This window comes from Megalops cyprinoides, chromosome 17 (assembly GCF_013368585.1).
Source record: "Megalops cyprinoides isolate fMegCyp1 chromosome 17, fMegCyp1.pri, whole genome shotgun sequence".
Lineage (NCBI taxonomy): Eukaryota > Metazoa > Chordata > Actinopteri > Elopiformes > Megalopidae > Megalops > Megalops cyprinoides.
In genome coordinates, this window is record NC_050599.1 from 9,218,885 (window position 1) to 9,239,566 (window position 20,682).

Sequence of the window (20,682 nt, forward strand, 5' to 3'; positions counted from 1 at the left end):
TTCTAATTTCAGCCGTTATCGGGCAATATGTCAGTCATTCCGTCAGATTTTATATGATATAGTACTCCTAGCAAAGGAGTTGTGTGATGCAGAGTGAATCAGAGAGGAACACTGCAAGATACAAGGGGTGCATGGAGAAGGTGGGTGGGAAGAGCTATCATCCAGTGAGGTGGGGAATACAAAACCACCAGGAGTGATGGTATTAAACGCAATGAGATGCAGTATGATGAAGTCATTCTGGTTTATGCACAATGAAATGGCTTTATGCAGCACCTCACAATAATGCGTGTAAAGAGGATTCAAAACCATCAAAGAGCCCCTTGGCAGAAAGTGTCCCCTTCATCCCAATGCCAAAGATAGACAAGAACCAGACATACTAGTGCGTACGAGTCCGGGAGGGGTGGCTGATCCAGGAAACAACATGCAGCCATTTGATGTGTCCTCCAAAATGACTGCACAATGACTGCGCCTCCTTTGAAAATGAAGAGCTCTCCTTCACCCCTCATTACGGATCATTCAGCTGTGAGTGACGGCATATGTCCCCTCATATGTTCATGCCATATGTTGCGGCACAACTTTAAGGACAAGAGTTTCTGAAACTCTTTAACTCCTGTGGTGAAATATCCTCAAACGCTGTCAGTGAATACTGCATTCTACAGCTTTTAAGAGGATGCCGTAGGTATAGGAGGCAGTAAAACACAGATCACAGATGTTCATCTGACAGCGAGCTACTACCAAGGAAAAGTTAAAAATTATAAAGAGTATTCACCCTTTTATAGCCAGTTCCTGTTTCTGTTCCTGAAAATAAATTCTTAAACATGGATACAAGAGATGCCTGCAATGGTGGAGATGTATACAGTGGATATTAAATGGTGCATTAGTTCCATTAGGGTTGATGTCATAAAAAATGCAGGACAACTATCCAGAATATTAGTAAGAAAACACTCATATGTGAAAAAATATGTCTGTATGTATGTATTTATTAGACAGTCCTGCCAACAGCCATGGCACAGTACTTATGCCTCGCAGCCAAGAGCTTTACTGTCAAGTTTTTCATTTATTCCAAGTGGAGTGCTTTGGCCATCTGGACTATTTGCATTTTTTGATTTGTGATATTTCCGAGGATCAGCTGGCAATATATCATTTTCTTTTAATTTCATTTGGTACCCTTCTGTTTCCAAGAAAAAGAAAAAAAAACACTATTTCAGATGTTTAAACCCAAGAAGGGATGTGGTGTTCCTTTGCTTTTTAATCCCTACTCTATTAATTTTATCAAAAATATTGATGATTAATATTATTACAGGATAGAGGGAGCATTTGAAATAACCAAAATAACCTCTCAGCTTTAGGTAAACCATTTAAACTCAATTTTCATTTCTTTCATCATTTTGATCAAAGCCAGCTACAGTCTATCAAGCAGTCCCAGCCTACGGTGTGTGAGTGTTTCACACCAAAATGTTATTGGGCTGTCCTGTGGATTGGCAGATTTTAAGCCATTGAGCTGATGGGTTTGAACAGGGGATCGTGAGTGAGATGACAGTGTTAGAGGTGTCACTGCACTGTTGCTCATGGCGATGCCTTTCGGTTTTCTCACAGCGCCCTGGATAGTCCCAGCAGACTGGACGAGGAGCATCGACTCATAGCTCGCTACGCTGCCCGGCTGGCGGCCGAAGCAGGCAACACCACGGTGAGTAACATGAATTAGTATTACATATGTTCATCGCAAGTACGTTGCAACCCACCCCGGTTCCCACAAGTGGTTCTTGATCCAAATTTTGGGTACCACAAGCGCATACAATATTTTTTTTCAGTCAGAAGAGCACTGACGTGTGCTGTTTTGAAATACCTGTTGGTTTCTTGCTAAATGATCTCAGAGAAAGCCAGATGTCATCTTGATATGTTAAGGTTTGTTTGACAGATGGCAGGGCATGAGAACCTAGAGAAAGAAAAACAAAGAAATTCATTCTGTTCAAAAAAACCTCCAAGATGGCATTAAAAACCCAACAGAAATAGCCCAAATAGCCCATGGAAATTTGCGTCAGTTGACCGCAGCCTTTGTACTGCTCACGCAGAGCTCACCCTGGTTCTGTCCAGGATTCAGGGTCAAACTCTGATATGGATTACCGTGCGTCTCCTCGGGAAAGAGATTTAATCATGTATAGCGGTTGTAATGACGATTGCCTTGATAGTTTCACAGCTGCGGAAGCTCACGCCGCCCTCTGAGCGTGCGGGCCTCCGTTCCGTCCTCTGCCGACCGCCGTCCGTGAAACAGCACAGAACCATCCGTGCAAATGTGGCTGATTGTTTTTTTTTGTTATCAGAAGGAGTCAGTGGCTCTGCAAATTGCTCCTCTGCCAAGCTACCCAACGAAGCACAAAAAAGCCAATGTTTACAGACGTGTCCAGGAGCGTTTGTGCTGTAGCCGGAACATCCTCACTGCTGGAAACTGATTTCCCTGGAAGGACAGATTAATCTGTGCCCATAATGGGGATCCAGTGCGCTGCATGGGTGAGGATTAGACATATATTGTGTTGGACGGCTCTACTGGTGGTTCTTGACTGACAGGCCGTGAGCAGTAGTCGGACTGGGCCCGGGAGTGAAGCCCAAGACTTAGGTCTTCATAGACCTAGCCAAAGCTCCACTGTGAATAATATCTGACGATACCTTTCAGACTCAAAGACACCACGTCTCACAGTCAGACCATTTAGTAATTGATTATTTTGGACGTGTGTTTATTGCCCGAGCTTGATTTTTCACCTCTCTCCATTGTATGATCACGCCAGAGACCGTTCATCATGGAGACTGTGCTCAGGATTCATATTGTCCTGAATATTTTCCATTTTTCAATCCTGGGATTATTTATACCTCTCATGGGAAATCCTAGTTTCTCAAACAAACCAGAAGTAACATTAATAAAGCTTAATATCTTGGAAATACGCTGAAAATTATCCGGTGCTACTGCAAATGGTATTTAGTACTGTTCTTTCATGACCATATGTTTTTAAACCAATGCTTAACTGCAGAACAGATGTGTTTTAATATGGTCCCTACATTCTGTTGTACTGTATGACCCAGTTTGTTGGGTATCTTAATTAAGTGTACAAAACCATCTCAGACACAAACAACTCTTATTCTTATGTTTCTTAGGTTTTACTCACTCTCAGACGCGTGCTACATTTCCTGTATCTGGTAGATTAGCAGTACATGGATGCTTCACTGTAGAAACTCCTTACAATAACTCAGTCTTTATATGAGTCAGTGATCTCAATATGGGTCCCCAAAGCATTTTCAGGTGACTGTGATGGACACATTAAGTCACATATATTTCTACAGGGATGTTATCATTTCATACGATTTCACATAAAATGATATTGATTGCTTCACCATCTCTCCTGTCTACCTCAAGTCCTCAGAATGCACATTGAGGTTGTTCAATCCATAAAGAGATGCAGAGACATGGCGCAATGCTTTCTGGGGCTTGTGAAGCTGATTGCTATGAAGTTGTAGCCACTGAAGCATTTCAGATGAACAGTTTATATTGCGTTTAAAAGAAAAAATATCAGCCCTTCTCATTGGATAGCTGCTTTTGGAAAGGTGAGGAGCAACACATACACTTACACTTGGCAGTTTAATTATTCTTCTTGTTTGCAACGCGGATCCAAAAAGATCACATAAAATTCGCTGCACGCACTTAAATACCCACACACCAGAACATTTCACAGACAAATAGAACATTTTAATAGAGTCATTACCATCTGAAATATTTAAATTAGAATTCATTCAGTTGGGAAATCTTGGCATCCTTGGTCTTTGTCTTAATCCCCAGACTGTTCAACCTGCTGTACATTTCTCCCCCGTTCTGGCTTAGAGTGAATGGCGTTATTAAAGTTGTGAAGTTCAGCAGTTCCAGTGATGGAATGTCCAAGGGCAGGCACAGGATTCTCAGTGACCCAGACCCAGAGCTCTGTGACCATACTTATGAAAAGTCACGCAGAACTGAACACTGACAGGAATTGCTATGTTTTGGCTTGACCCGATTAGCTGTATTCAAATTAATATGTAATGAAATTGGCTGATATCAACCATGTTGCCTCATATGTTCCAGAAGTGTGTTTTTTGAAATCATGGCATCCATGATTCTGAAGAAAGTCTTCCTCTAAGAAAGTAATTTCTAGATACCTTTCATTTTGACAGTTAATTTCGAAGAATGTTTTCTTCCGTTTTTTTTTTTTTTTTCCTTGCACTTCAAAATGTCAAATGAGCTCCCCTGTTTGCTTTAATAAATTATAATGTCACATGCTGGTAGTGTAATGTGACATATATAAGCTTCTCCCAACTTAGTTATGAAATTAATTGAACGCACTGTCATCCAAACCGCGCGTATAAAGAATTTGACTGTAATGCAGTATGAGTATGACGATCTAAAATTATACCTCAGATGTCACTTGTCCCCAGAGTACGTCAACACAAAGGCTCAATTAAATCCCACCAAAAACACATGCAACATTAATACACTGCAAGAGTCTGTCTCCTCATACACCCCAAAATTGTCAGATGATTCTATTTTTAAATTGAGTGATATTCTAGCCTTATTTTCACAAAAAAATACATCACATTGGAAGTCTTTAAAGATCCCTGTCTTTATTTTGGTTCTCTTTGTTTGTAAGCCCCTCACTACATCTTCCCAAGTTAGCTACCCCCATGGTGGTTGAATGCAACTCCTTTGTAACTGAAGTTTTTTTTTTTTTTTGTCGTTTTCCAGGCTGGCGCCAACGTAATTGAAGGTCGCTGTCTATGTCGCTAACTCCGTCCTCCGTCTCGTGCTTTCATGTCGGTTTGATGAGGCGCTGCACCAGCCCCGGGAAAAAACGCTGTCAAAAGAAATTACGAAAATAAAACTTTGCACATACGGAGTTCTTTTGAGACGGGCTCGCAGAGAGAGGAGCAGCTCGGCAGGACGCTCTCAGCCAAGTCGCAGAGCAGGGAGTGGCGAATCCTCAGGGGTGCCCGAATTTAAGATTAAATTGATTTAAGAGGGTACAGAACGGCGCTCTTTCGCTCCCTTCGAGGGGGTGAGGCAGCTTCTAATTACAGCTCTCCCAGGCACAAATTCACCCTCTCAAGTGCAGGAGTAATGAGTCCTCAGGTAATGGGAAGCGCTGTTGTCTTTGCCTCTGTGGCAGAGTGGGTGACGAGACAGTCCCAGCCAGGAGAAATGAACGTTTATTTATGTCCTTCCAGAATATTCTGAAGTCATGCGTCATATTATATGTTATACTTATAGGCCTCTCTGAAACTCTGTGCTGTCCTGACATTTACAGCAGGAACAGACATTTGGTCACTCTTAAGTGACCAAATGCTCAGTGTGTAAAATCAACCCTTGAAGTGTGAATGCATCGTGCAAACAGATCGCTAGCATGATGGATCGTCATAATTGCAAAAGAGGATTTTTCGGTGAGATCTGATGTTTTTGCATTCGTTATGGAAACACCTCAATATCTGATGCCATTCATGTTGAAATTGAAATTTTAATATTCGTAGTATTGTAAATTGCCATAATTGAACAGATGATTGCAGATTGATTCTTCCTGCCTCATTAATTTTAATGAAATATGCATTGCTTGTCAAGATCCCCTCCCTCAATTCAAAGTAGAAAGTTATCCGTTCATTACCCCTATGAGACGCAACATGCTGGAAAAAATTTGAAAACAAAGAATCAAGAGAGGGAACAGCGGCATACCAAGATCATATAAATAATTCCAAAATATTGTAAAATTATAGCAATAACTGTAAAGGGTTATGGCCAAATGAGTAATCCTGCTTTATGTTTCATATATAATATAGCCATTATTGTAGTTGAAAATTTCCAACATTTTAGATGGTGTGCGACTGACACAAACATAAACTCATTTGGAATTTTTTTTTTCCAGAAAATTATGTGTAAGTGTATGGTGTAATGACTTTCCAACCAATTTTATAATTTGAAATACTGAGTTGAAACACATACATTTTCAGTTTTTCCTTAAAAAGGTTCCATATGATTATGTATATGACTGAATCATTTAGCTCAGGAGCCCTTTTTCCTTTAATTTTTCTGCTGTAAGCTTTGTTTGGTCTCATATGATTGGGCAATACACTGTATTTCCTGACTGATCTGTTTTGTACCACCCTTATTTCTCAACAAGAATGGAAATGCTTATGATCTGCAGAACAGTATTTTATAGAAAAGTTTCTGGGGGGTATGTCTATGCCTGATTTTGTGCAGACTGCTTCCAGTGGCTTAACAGATGCAATTAATTGCATTTGCGCTGTGCATTTTATAAAATACGTCGCAGCAAAATCCTTGTTGTTTGCAGGGGCGCGAGTTTAATCCGAGCGGCGGGAGGCAGAAAGCAGTGTGCGCACAGGGCCTTGTGGGAATTGAGTCTGACACCCTGGGTGTAGTCTCTGGGAATGAACTCGCTGTGATGTGTATTTTCACTTTGGTTTTGATCGCGTTTGTTCGCCCCGAGGCTCTCCGGAGTTCAGCACCGGCTGATTAAAATATAGAAACGTGTCAGGCTCTCGGGGAAAGGGGGCTTTTTGAAGGCCCCTGCGCGTTCACCCCCCCTGACTGGCGAGGCGACCGCGGCTTTCTGACAGGGAGCTTGCAGACGGAGTCTTTCAACCCCAGCGATCACAGGCCCGCCATCCGTTAGGGGACATGCCGCTGCAGAGCTCGGACACGCTTCTGGTGGAAATTGTACCACGCCGACAGACCCGACTTAGGCAACATCTGAACCACCCCAACTCACAGTGTAGAGACGGCACTACGACCAATTACCATGGTGTAAATCAGAAGCTGTTCAAGCATGGTTTATGTACTGTGCAATTTTTTTTTCAAGTTACACTTCTTAATGCTATGCTGTGCTGCAGGAAACATTGTCTTGATATCAGTATTTATTTATTTATTTATTTATTTTGCCAAGTCTGGTCCTCGGTCATGCTTTGTAAACAGCCACACATCCCAAGAGCTGAGTTTCTCTTCTGCATAAATCTTGCATGCCGTCTTAACCCAGCGATTTGGATCGCCTCTCTCCTCTGTTCTCCCCCATCTGTGTGCCACTGGCCACTGATAACAAATACAGCAAATTTAGCATGCAGTACGCTCCGCTACTCTGCTAAGATATAACATACATACGGCGACAGGCAACATCTTGATCACAAATGAGCAATTTTGCATGCAAACAGGAAACTGTGATGTTAGAACAACCTTCCAGCATTTTGGATGTGGCATGTAATTGCCAACACAGAATTTTTTTATGTTAAACTGACTGCCTTTTCACCTTTTCGCAGGGAAAAAGGAGATTAGTTTCTGCTGTCTTATTTGAATAGTAATGCATTTTATTCTTGTAGTATAATGGCCTGTGTGTTTTTGTCTTTCAGCAACGCCCTCCAACAGATTTGGGCTTCAACTTTGATGCAAACAAGCAACAGAGGCAACTTATTGCAGAGCTGGAAAACAAAAACAGGTATTTCCTGCAGGGTTTTGTACAGATCCACAAATGCGTCCGCTCTTGATGCACTCTCGAATTTCATGGCAGAATGGGCCAAATCGTATATGCATGCAGTTATATAAAAAGAGGCAGGGACATTCAGGGTCTGTTCAAACCATGCGTAAACTTTGCCTGGGAAAAAATGCTCCGTTAAATCTCAGTTGTTATGCAGAACAGTGCTCTAGAAGTCTGGCTCAGGCAGAGGGATGATCTGTGGGCTTGAGGCGGAGATCCAGCTTGTATTTATATGTGTGTACTTGTGTATATACATGTTTGCACATGAATGTGTGTGTATGTGTGTGCGTGCTTGTGCATATATCTGTGTTTGTGTGTGCGTGCGTGTGTGTGTGTGTATCTCTATTTGTGTATCTGTGTGCATGTGTGTGTGCATGCGTGTGTGTGCACTAGTGTATGTGTTTGTGTATTTGTGTGCCTGCATGTTCGCATGCGTGTATGTACACACAGGCGTGGGCACATGCGTGTGTGTGTGTATTTTGTGTGTGTGTGTGTGTGTGTGTTTGTGTGTATGTGTGTGTATTTTGCGTGTGTGTGTGTGTGTTAATGTCCTCACCTGGTGTTTCTCTGCAGGGAGATCCTGCAGGAGATACAGAGGCTGCGTCTGGAACATGAGCAGGCCTCCCAGCCCACCCCAGAGAAGGCCCAGCAGAACCCCACCCTTCTGGCAGAACTCCGGCTGCTTAGGTACTGCACCCAGCACACAACCCAGTACTGCCCCAGACACTTCCCTACCCCAGAGCCCTGCTTCCTGCGGGCATCAGGAGTGCACATATCCATTATCATAGTGCTGCTATAGTTAGCCATTACCATAATGCTGCCCTCCCACTCCGCACTGCTAGTTATTCTTAAATATACCTCTCCTTTTTCCATGCCGCTACAGTCATCCATTATACTGCCGTCATCCACCTTCAGGTTACTGCAGTTATCCATTATCATACTAATGCATTATCATAATACTGAAATATCATAATACCTGTAATAATACATGATCATAATACCTCTTCATCCTCTCCCTGAGCCCACTGCTAGTTTCATGATAGTGCTGTTCTACCACTCAATGCTGCTGTAGTTATCCATTATCATAGTACTGCTCTCCCCTTCCATGCTGCTAAAGTTATACATTATCATACTACTGACCACACCCCCCTCCTCACTGCTACAGTTCCAGTGCTATTCTACCACTCCTGGCTCCCCTGGCTGTCTTTATCCTACTGTGGCCACGCTGTGTTTCTCCTCAAATAGAACTGCTTGTGCAGAGGGTTTATAAATAATTTTAGTTTTTATTTCTTTAATTTGTTTTCTTGTTTTTGTGTTGCAATTATTATGAGTGGAGGAGATGATGTCTTTGGGCGGGCTGACATCCTCCTGAAGTTATTTAAATGCAGTACGGGTCAAACTTTAAAAGGTGCCACCGGTGAACACTGATGTTTTAAACTTTATCTCAGGTTGTTGTTAATTAAAGGCTTTCCTCAGAGTCCAGAGGCTGTCCAGAGGCATTCATGTGGTGGATATTCTTAATTAATCTGTAGAAAGCAAAGCTTGCTGTTCGTAAAGGAGTGGTGCAAAGCAGTTTTTAGTTAACCCGTTATAGTCCACTGGTCACTGGAGCTGAAGAAATCTGTGCTCCTCCTTTGACTGCCATGTTTTGGTTGAAGAATAATCACCTTTCATACATCAGACATTAACTAAGGTGGTAGACCTGTTATATGCGTGTTTATGGAAGGCTGATTACCTGGTTTTTGAATAATGTTTCTTACAGCACAGCTTCTTGTGCTGTAAAGCAAAGCTCAGAGCTCAGCTGAAGTATTATAAAATTACATCAAAACCACTTTACAGTCATATGTTCATTTCCTCTTCTAAAGTTTGAAAATTTTACTCAGGCTTTAACTGCAGTGAGATTGCATAGTTTGCTGTTAAGTGTTTCATCCTTGCGTAACATGTCAGTATAAATTTAAGTATGGGGGTGCTGTACATCCAAGTGGTCCTTTATCTACAAATTAAAAAAAAAATCTATGCATTGCCTTGTTATCACTGTTCTCACTTTAATAGAAATACATTGTTGTTTAAAACAATTTGATGAATAATGTGTAGGATATGATAGTGCAAGCCTCTAATATATTTATGACTACAGTGTACAACAAATGAATGTACACCTGCACCAAGAAATACTGGTTCCAGATGTTCAATAATGGTAATTTTTGCAGTGAAAATTAATCACTTGGGACCCTTTGTGGTGGAATTAAAGTTAGATTAAGTATTAAACATAGATTAAGCATAGATTAAATATAATGTGATTTCATGCAACTAATCACTCTCTTTGAACTTGAGTACAACATAGTATCTGACGTTCTGTGACAGGTTTTCAAAACTAAACTTGGGCACAAGTCCTTGATCCGTCTGAGTTTGTCAGCAGCAGCAGATGTTGGCTGCATCTAGTGGCCCAATAAATGTACGTTAAATAATACACTATAGGCAGCACTGAAAAAGAGCCCTGATGCAGTGGTGTGTTCAGATCATCAGAGGAGTGACAGGGTTCACGCTGTCTGCACTGTGTTTATTTTTTTATGATCACACTGCACTCATAGTTAGTGTGGTCTGAAGCTTGCCTGGGTACTGACAGACTGAAACCTTTTCCGCTCTGTCGGGAGTTCTTTGTTCAACTGCTATCCCCCTGGGGATTGCACCCTTTCAGCCTTGCAGGATTTTTTTTCCCAGGGACAAAAAGGGTTTTACAGGGCCAAACAATCAAATTTCTATACATGCTGTTCTTAGTTCGAGTTTTTCTCCAAGAACAATGAATGTGAAAAATGTTTTTCCTTCAGCATCATGCTGCCGCAGTCACATTCTGTGAGAGCAGCTGGCCCCAGCCAGAGGGTGTCTGACAGCCAGAGAAATGGCCTGAATGCTGAGAGCTAAAAAACGCTTTATTATTTTATTATATACCCCTTTTATGTAACCTTAAACTTGATAAGGCCTGTTGATGTTCAGTGCTGATCCCGGTGCATTTGCAAGCCTCCTCTGTGGAGTGGGAGTGGGAGGTGGGGGAGCCGCGTGTGTCTGACGGTGAGGGGGGGGGCATGTTCTCTGTGTGTTTGGGGGCACAGGCAGAGGAAAGACGAGCTGGAGCAGCGCATGTCGGCTCTGCAGGAGAGCAGGAGGGAGCTGATGGTGCAGCTGGAGGGCCTTATGAAGCTGCTCAAGGTAAGAGACACGCCCACACACACACACACACACACACACACACACACAAGGTCCTTTCATTTCTTGGGAAAATATCAGGAATTATCAGCATTGTCTTGCAAGTATAAATCTGCAAAAACAATATACTGCCGCAGCAGTAAGTGTTGCTTTTTGAATTCTTCTAAACAGCTGTGTTCTGTATACTCATTGTCTCAGTATTGTACAAAATGAAGAGGTGTCTTCCCCACATGGTGTCTCTACAGCAGTTGATAGACCTGGGGCTATACTGTGTCTGAGTGGCAATGGCAGGCTAACTACAACTACTGCACATTTGCATAGTACTGCATTATTTATGTCAGGTGAACTTGTAGTATTTGAGTATGTGATGGTTTTTAAATTAAACATTTTTGCTAATGAGGCTGATTGGGAGCTGCAGGCTCTAAGTATGACTTCCCAGGTATAATGCAGTCAGTACGGCAGAGCAGTGAGATGTAACGTCTGTCTGTCCCTGAGTCAGTTCGTCCCAAAGAGAACAGTGATTCTTGAAGCTGTTTCCGCAGATCAGTACAAGACTGAACTGAACTAGGGACAGTCTTATTGTTTAATGTATGTATTTGTTTGTTTAATTGTTCTTTTTTGTTCATTTTGACGAAGAACAAGGTGATGTCAATACCAGGTGGTATCAGTGTCAGTAGTGTTTTGATTGGGAGAGCGAAGTCTTTTTATTGGTTCATTTGAGTCAGTGATTGATGCCATCGTTACTGAGGACAGATGTGTGAGTTACACATGCAGATAATTTGCTGTTATAAGAGGGAGGTTATGAAAAAGAAGAAATAAAAATGTCATTTTATCTGCAAGAGCTGTGATCATTAAGAGGATGTTTGGAATATAAACTATCTTCCCTGTTCCTTTTGAAGATTAAGGCTTCTCGACTAAACTCTGCAAATAGATATGAAGATATGAAATGAAAGGAGTGGCCCACTGTGAAAGAATCAATGTACATATTGAAGACAGATGCACTTAAATGTGCAGAGAATCACAAACTGAGAGAATTCATTCTCCTGCTGCAATACTATAGGAGTGCAGTGACTGGTTTGCATCACTAGATGGCAGTAGACACTTCTCTAAGCCATATTGCTTGTCTGAATAATGTATGCATGTATACTTCACTGTTTTCTCCTTTGACATGAACACACTAATAAAATATGGCGGTAGATTACACTGGAGGTAAAACTCAGTTTCAGAAGTAGAGGTATAGCTACCTGTACATGGAAGGAGGTGGCGTCATGATAAAATGGGACGCTCCCTAAAAGTGCTTGGGTGAGAATACAAAAATGGGAGAGAGTTCTGACGAGAGAGTTTTGGGTTAGAAGTGTATTAGGAAAGGCCCCCTCTGGCTGTTACCAAGCCCTCGCAGCCAGTGAATTAATCGGCAGCTTGCGTGTTTTTAATTTCCTCCTGATAGATGGCATATGTGGTGTGTGTGTGTGTAAGTGTGTGTGTGTGTAAGTGTGTGTGTGTAAGTGTCAGTTTTAGCTCCTCTCTTACTCTCCTGTGCTTTCTCTTTCTGACCGCTGCCTGATAGGATGAAGAACAAAAGCAGGCCGTAAGTGTCACCTCCCACGCGTGTCCGCAGCTCACGCTTAACAATCCCGCTACATATGCTGGAACATTGTCACGGTGTGATAACGTTGCCCGAACATTGCAGACACATTGTGCCAATGTTATGCCTTAGCCAGCTAATGGCTCAGGTGATGCGCAACAGTCAGAAATTGAACATGGAATGGATTGTTGTGGCTATGCGGAAATCACTGTCTGTTCCTTTTCAAAAAACCTTGCATGCCTGAAAAGGGTTTGTTTGTGTTCGTGTGTGCATGATCCATTTGAACGGCTGAGAAATGCCTTTATGAAGCTGTCAGCGCTAAAACCTTACCCATGATGCCATGCGCAGCTAAGGACGTTCACTGCCTGTTGGTTTTCTAGATATGTGTCTCGTCACGAATCTCCGTATTGTGAGCATATCACCCGAGTGTCTCCGCGATTAAAAAAAAAACAAATCAGGTAGTCATGACACGCTTGTATTTGCACGCCATTCTTCCTGGCTTTCTTTAGCTGTCGTTGCGGTTGACATAATTTTCAGACACTCTGGTGAAAGTTGCGATGAAAGTTGACATAGAAGCCGTACTGGGAGGGAGAGAGGGAGGCTGGAGTGAACGGCAGCGGAGAGGACATGTAAATGAGGGCGGGGAAGGCAGCGAACGATCGTGTTTCCCGGGTTCAGAACCGGGAGCCAGACGCGGCGCGCGAGATTGACAGTTAATTAAAACAAGATTTGTCTTTTTCAGTTCGAGAAATGACATTTCTCGCCATTTTTTCTTCCCCCGCCTTGCTACGGTTACTTTCACCCTCGTACTGACACTGCTATGGAGATGTCATATGTGCTCTGGCATTTACAGAGACTGCCTAGTTTGCTTCATGTGATACAGTAGTGCCAATGGATAGTTCACTCTCAGACGTATTAGGAGGTGCAAAGAGGTGTAGAATGCAGTCAACCCCGTCATCATCACCCCAGCCATCTCTACAGATGTCTGTGCTGTACCTCTCTTCAAGTGCTGATTGCAAGGACTGTCATCGTCCCGCAGATATGTGTCTCTGGTGACCGTTTTGCTGAATCAAAATGGCAGCTTTCCTTTTCTGTCTGCCTTGCTTTCAGTTTTCAGTGGGCTACAGGCCTGTGTTCTGGAGGGAGGTGTTTCTGTGACTGCAGCCATGAACGTTTGTAAAATAAGAGTTCCTGCTCTCCGTCCAGGGGTGGGATTAGTTAGGCAGAAACGTAGAGAAAGTTGATTCACATCTGTGCAAATGGCTGCGCTTTGCCAGGAAAAAACAGGCAAGTTGGATTCAATTTATCAGCAGTGATTACTATGGGGAGCCAGAGTGACCTAGGTATTACCTCCACCTGTAGTTCTGTTGTGATTGAAAAGGGGCTGCAGGCTTCTGCAGTAGAACTGGACCCATCGCTATTTTCTTTGTAGCACAGCTGGGAAAAGAAATTGCTGGTATTTGTCTACATCTTCTTTAACCACTACCACCACCAACAGTGCTCTTGTGTTCTACCTCTGAAACCATTTGTGTAAACAACATCCTCATCATCACCATCATTGTCATCCCCACCCTTACCATAATCATCACTATCATGATGATCTTCATTGTCATCATCACTACCACTGTCATGCTCATCCTTATTATTAGTCATCATTATCATCATCCTTGTCAAACTCAACATCATAAATATCACCATCAGCACCAGTCCCTTCTCTCTGAGAGAGAAAATGCTGAATGCTTGTTTGCCTACTAATTGTATGCAAGAAGAGTGCAAATTTTTTGACACAAAATAATTTTTCCTCCAGCCAGTTCAAATGTGAAGACCACGTGCAATTATTTGATTAAAATGTTCTGGCAGGTTTTTCATCATTTGGAAAAACAACAGGAAAGGAGTTTGAACTGGAATTGTGTTATTTCCTAAATATGTAGGGCTCAGTATCAAACAAAGAAAAGACCTTTTTATAAAACTCCTTTTGAAATTTTTTTAAGTGTTATGAAATTGCCAAGATTTGCAAAGCAGATAAGGTTTGATTGTGAAATCATAGTTCAGGACTTAAGAAAAATAAAAAGAAAAAAAAATTAAAAATCAAAAGACAAAAGGTAAAACAAGTCATCTTTTTTTCCTGACACAGATATTGGCACCTTATATCAGGCTCCACATTACAGAGGCACGAGTCCTCTCTGTGATGATTACACAAGCGACTGAAAACAAATCCTCTTGCAGTACACCTGCAGTTTACAGAGTGTCAGATGCATGGCTGTTTCAGTGCAGTATACCATAGTCCAGCCAGTCCATTAGCCTATAACAATGCAAGTAATCCTGTCCATGGGCCATCTGCTATGTGGCACCGAGCCACTCGTCCTGTGCACATCATTTGTACAAAGTGCCTCTTTCAGCTCTCTGCCCACTTCCAGCTCCAGCAGCGTGGATGATGCCAGGTTTGAACAAAAAAATGTATATTAGCCACCATTTTCCAAACAAACAAATGGAGAGTGTCTTCTTTTCTGTACCAATAACTCTCCCACCCACATGGGGGGGATTGGGGGGGGGTGCAAGAGAAAAGATATTGTGGTGATTGCATGGGCTTAATATGCTTCCTTTTGATGGAAAGTAATAAGACTTTGTTGAGATCTGAAGTATCTTTTCATGCATAAAAGGGGTAGATAATTCAGTTCTCACAAATCACTGTGTTTTGATCATTTGTAGATTGCATGGGGAGTTATGAAGTTGGAAGTATTAAATGCATTTCATATACTCTTTTTATGTTACACACCTGGTGGAACTAGACAAACTTTGAAGACCAACATTTTTGGATGTTTTTTCAGTATTATTTTTGACTAAGCAATCTGCAGCTCTTTCTAGAAATCAAAATACAAGCACTGATATATGTCAGTTTTGCTTGTCAGATTTAAACTGGCACATTTTTTCATGTCAGACTGCTGGTTGTCATGTTCTGATTGGACAGTAATTGTGACAGAGTGCTCATTGTCATGTTTTGATTGGATAGTGCTTGTGACCATACTGCAGGTTGTCTCTTTTTGCTGGACAGTAATTGTGACCAGGCTGCGGTAGCCACAGACTACGGATTGTCATGTCCCGATAGAACAGTGACACTTGACAGACTTCTCATTGTCACGTTCTCATTGGATGGTGATCTTGATGCAACTCTGCCTTTTTGTATCCCAGGCCCAAGCTGCCGGCTCACCCCATTCTTCACCCAGTCACGGGGCCAGTCGCCCAATGCCCATGCCTGTCCGCTCCACCTCCGCTGGCTCCACCCCTACCCACGTACCCCAGGACTCCCTGGCTGGGGTGGGAGGGGACGTGCAGGAAGCATTCGCTCAGAGTAAGTGTGAATTTCCCACCCACCAACCAATCCACATAATAAGAGCCAACCTGTAGAGTCACATTCTTCTTCTTCTATAATAGTACATTACATTATTGGCATTTAGCTCTTATCCAGAGTGATTTATATAGGTTATAATTTCTACATGTTATCCATTTATACAGTTGGGTTAAGTACCTTGCCCAAGGTTACAACAGCAGTGCCCCAGTGGGCAACCTTTTGGTTACAAGTCCTGCTCCTTACCACGATGCTACACTGCCGCCCAGTAATAATAATAATAATAATAATTGTTATTATCAGTAGTAGTAATGGTAGTAGTTGTAATATTAGTAGTGGTAGTATTTCAAGAGTACTTATCATTACTTAATAATTGTTTCAAGCTGTTGCAGAATTTCAGTTCAGATTTCCTAGTATGAAATGGTGCTTGCTTAACTTTGTGTGAACCTCAAACTGGTAGCATGGATCAGATTTTAACACCTAACTGAACACACATTTAGTGTCTGGTGGTCATTACAGGGATTCCTGGAAAGACGTGAATATTTATTTTTCATAATGAGAATTTGTTGCTAAATTTGAATCTGACTCTGGTGGGAGCTGAATGCTGGTTAAAAAACCCACACCAATGCTTTTCTTACTCCTTTGGTCTTTCAGGTGCAAGGAGAAATCTCCGCAATGATCTTTTAGTGGCAGCTGATTCGATTACGAACACGATGTCGTCCCTGGTGAAAGAGCTTCACTCGGGTAGGTGAAGAACAGCCCCCCCCTCGAGTGGGGCCAAGCCTAGAGCCGGCACCCAAATGGAAACCAAAGGATCCACGTCAAAACTATTTACATGACAAGAAACAGAAACAACACAGAATCGCCTACATCATTTTTTTTTCTGCTTGAAACGTGTCCACGTTCCACATCTGGCCAACAGAATCTTGAGTTTTTGTATGTGATTGTCTTGGAATATACTCATGAAACTGGCATTCTGAGCCTTTATTTTCATAGGTGGCATTCTCTGTTTGCCGTCCACTTTTCAGTCGATGTGAGGGCTTGTGTTTTTCCAAGAAAAAAAAAATTGGTAATGCAAGAAACACAATAAACCCATTATTGGCAGAACTTCAAAGGTTCATTCTGCCACTTTTGGGTTGTGCTCGAATACATCAATAAATCACAGCATATACTGGAAAAGCTCTGGTCCTGAAAATTGCACAGTAACGCAATTTTTTCACTTTAATCTCATGCCTACAAGAAATGAGGGGGAAATGCTAAATAATAATTAATATTTTTATGCTTTTCTCAGCTTTCTTTAGTGAGTACATTCTCACTCTCCTGTTTTTACAGCTTAGACAACGATCTTTTTCTAATAATGTTATCTAAAAAAATACGTAAATTGCTGTTATGTCATAAACATTCACGAACTGAATGCTTTCAGAGAAATCATTATCCTCAACTAGTTTACTTTATCCATGACTTTATCAAGCAGTTCTGCGTGCTGACTGACACTCTGTTTCGTACTTGCATTTGTTTTGAAGGTGGCTGCATATTCTGCATCTTAACAATTGTGCTAAACTGTTAAATTAGCAAAGCTGATTGTGTCCATGGTCGTCTACTGTCTGTGTTAAAGGTGAAATAATCATCTCTAAATATCTCTTTGTATGTAGAAGAGATAATTGCTTACACTGATGACTGTACAGCTGAGAACTGGGGGCTAACAATATGCTATAAATGTATGATCATATTGTCAATGTTAAGCTGCATTTACCTGAACCTCTCCCAGAGTGTGTCACCCACTTCCCAGAAACGATAGGCAAAGTTTGAGTTGCACTTAAAAAAGGGAATTAGAGCTGTAACATGGTGCTGATTTTACACATAATGCTCCACTTCTCTGTTGTAGGGAGGACATTCTCCTTTTTGTACTGAGACACCATGCTAATCAAACTATGTGAATGTCTCTCAGTCTGGTGCTGGACATGGAGTTTTTTGGTTCTGACTTCCCGCTGCGGAGCCTGGACTCTTTGTGACATGTGTCCTTTCTCTCTTTGAAGTAGATAACGGGGGCGAAGAGGAAGAGGAGAAACTGCAGAACGGGAAAGACCGGGGTGAGTGAAATCCAAGCCCTGCAATGTTAGTGCTGATTCCTTGGCAGTTTTAGCCTTTACAGCTGCTAAATAGAGCACTCTTTAAAACTAAAATTCAGTCTAACAGACTTGCTCTTTGCCCATAACATTTAAGTAAGAATTTAAACAAATCGGAACTCATTTTTTTAACACTTTATCACAATATTTTTACTGTACATTTGTATCAGCCACCACCAAATTCATAATGTTGTGCTGGTAACCATGAAAAATAAGAAACACTTGCTTAACGTTTGTATTCAGATTTAAGGATAAACATGTGGTTAGATGGAGCTGGAGCTTTGGTGTCCATGAGTTGGATAATAAGTCAAGACTGCATGTCCCTTTCAGCAGCCTGCATCTTAAGTGATATGACATTCACAGTTAAGCATATGTGCAGTTTTCATCCAGTTTCCAAGCATATGTATAGAGAAAAATAGCAACCGGTATTTCAGAGATGGACATGAGTGTTAGTACAGTCTTGTCCTCTTGTTCCCATAGGGCAGTTTGTCGGTGGGTAGTTATGGCTTTTAATGATGAGAGGTGTGAGAAAACACCTCACTCCTTTAAATGTGTACTTGGTTTCTCTGTGCCATAGGGTTAGAGTTTTATATTCAACAGGTCCCTGGTGGCTAACATGTTGTCTGCCCACATTCAATAGCTTGTTAATGATTCATTAAATGCAAGCTGTGGAGCCCATTTATGAAGAAACGCTTCTTTGTACTTCATATGACTTTTCGTCTGGGTGCTAACCAAGCTGCAGTTATGAATTTTATTGGTGTGAGGCAGCTAAAGTTTTTTTTTTAACTATTTCCTGTAAGATTTCAAAGGGGGTTAAGGTCTCAGACAGAGAAGCCATTTTGTTTTATTGGGTTAAACCCCACCTGGAGAGTCATGTGTTTTATTTCTCCTCATTTGCCTTCATTTTGCCAGACGTGACATAGAGTTTGTAAATTGGGGAGCTGTGCGTTTTTTGGCAAGTGAAAGGCCAGATTTGGCTAATTGGGATTCAGTACTTGTGGGGGTTTGTGGCTGGGATGTATAAAAGTGCTGGAGCAGCTGTCAAATGTTTGAACTGGCCCAGGCAACCTATGGCCTTTATTCTCATCTACAGAGACTCTCCACACACAGGCTTTTCTGTGTTTCTCATGGAAGAGTTAATTATGGTCGGTCTGTTGTTGAATACACCAGTGACTGTCGAACCCCTCAGAGTGCAGTCTGCGATGATAAGATGAACTGTGAAACTGCAGAGCTGACATGACTTTTTTGTGTTTCTTCCATGTTTTCTAGGTTAAGCAAAATGAAGCTAAAATGAAAAAATTCCAAGTAAGTATCAAATGAAACGACACACTGTAGATGAAGGCAGTAGATTTGTTTTAATAAGAATTTGTGTGGACTTGTGTATGTTGTTAGGTTTTGGATGTATTTTATAGATAGATAGATAGAATCTTATTCTTTGAGTATTCCCTGTATTGTACTGTCAGTCCACTTGCACTCAGTAAAGCAGGGCAGTATGTAAGGACATGGACACTCAGAGCCTGTGCTGGGTCCCGCTGTGACTCACTGTGCTTTGCCTTCCAGGCACAGTGACTGTACAGAAGCAAGTGATCACTCTGCAGACATCCCCTCTCCATGACAACAGGCACATCACCCCCGATCACCGAGGACACCACGGGAACGCGCTCGGGAGACCCAGCGGGAAAACGCCCGTCTCCACCACGCCCCCTCGCCCAACCCACCCTGGGACAGGGGAAGACCCTCCCTCCTGGCATTAAAACTTAGAAGTAGTGCATGCTGTAGTTAGAACAGGATCTTGCCTTTGTCCGGAGGGTCCTTGCACAGCCAGTTGTTTTTTATGTCTATTAGCAGGCTTGTGTGTAGACTCCCAGCTGTGGCTCTAATGATTTCTCTCACTATGGTGACGGAATGGCTTGCTGTGCTTTCTCTCACTCCCATGCTGATTCTTGACCCTAAGGGAATTTGCTTTCCAGCCCATCCCTCCACAGAAAAAAAAAAAAGAATGCGCACTGTACATACCGTATAGACGCCGCGCGCCAGGCCAACACGCTGAACGTCATGACCAGAGTTACCTTCCTGTTTGAAACTTATTTGTACTATTAGAAGTGATAGGCTTTGCATGACGCTGCACTCCAGTCTGGGCGTCGGTGCCACGTCCCCTTTTCACTGACCTCTGACCCCAGGCTGCTTTCTGTGTGTCTGTTGTTACCCATGAGTCTCTTACCTGTGGGTTTGCCTGCATTGCCACTATGGGAGCTTTCACATCTTGTTCTGTTTTTCTTTTTTTGCGTGTTTGTTGTATTTTTTCGGTGTCTGGAGAGGATAATTCGCTTCAGAGTTCATGTCATATCATGCTTTGCTCTGACCGGTGAATGCTTGCCCCCCCCCCCCTCCCCCCCACACACCGGGGGAAGCATCGAGCAGACGGACTCAGATCTGTGCTTTCAAGGTGGTCTCGATTTCATTGCAAACAAGCTGCCTGGAAGTGCGCTGCTGCCACTGCCTCTTTTCTCTGCTGTATCTCATCTGTAGAGACAAGGTTTCCTGTGCAGTTTCGTTTACGTTACAGATTCTCTCTGCTCTTTAAATCGCTTTACGCTCTTTGCTTTGCCTAAACTTCCTGCAGTGAAATCTGGGATAATACCTGTATGTGGCTATCAGAGCTGAAAATGAGCGTTTACATGCACTGATTTTTTGTTTTAACTTGTAAATTGATTTACATTGCTGTTTAAATATCCATTAACCTCTGATAATATTGGACTGTGCCGCAGAGGTCTAATCATTTTGCTATTACGATATAGTGCTACAGAGGTCTAATCGTTTTCCTGATATGATGGTCATGAAACTTGTCCTTTTTATTACTGGCAAATGTACAAG

The 20,682-nt window shown here is 42.2% G+C and overlaps 1 protein-coding gene across 4 annotated transcripts in view; it reads left to right on the forward strand.

Annotated features, from left to right (window-relative positions):
• The window catches only part of dtnba (dystrobrevin, beta a), a 102,519-nt gene extending 82,329 nt beyond the window's left edge, over positions 1-20,190 (forward strand). For 2 of the 4 annotated variants that reach the window (XM_036549213.1, XM_036549215.1), the window contains 10 exons: positions 1,597-1,687; positions 7,426-7,511; positions 8,124-8,237; positions 10,658-10,754; positions 12,319-12,339; positions 15,526-15,685; positions 16,337-16,426; positions 17,719-17,772; positions 19,078-19,113; positions 19,369-20,190. In XM_036549213.1, coding sequence (XP_036405106.1) covers positions 1,597-1,687; positions 7,426-7,511; positions 8,124-8,237; positions 10,658-10,754; positions 12,319-12,339; positions 15,526-15,685; positions 16,337-16,426; positions 17,719-17,772; positions 19,078-19,082 — 718 coding nt within the window. In that variant the 3' untranslated portion in view covers positions 19,083-19,113; positions 19,369-20,190. The remainder of the gene's footprint in view (positions 1-1,596; positions 1,688-7,425; positions 7,512-8,123; positions 8,238-10,657; positions 10,755-12,318; positions 12,340-15,525; positions 15,686-16,336; positions 16,427-17,718; positions 17,773-19,077; positions 19,114-19,368) is intronic. The other 2 variants (XM_036549214.1, XM_036549216.1) reach the window with 1 other exon arrangement.
• The last annotated feature ends 492 nt before the right edge of the window (positions 20,191-20,682 follow it).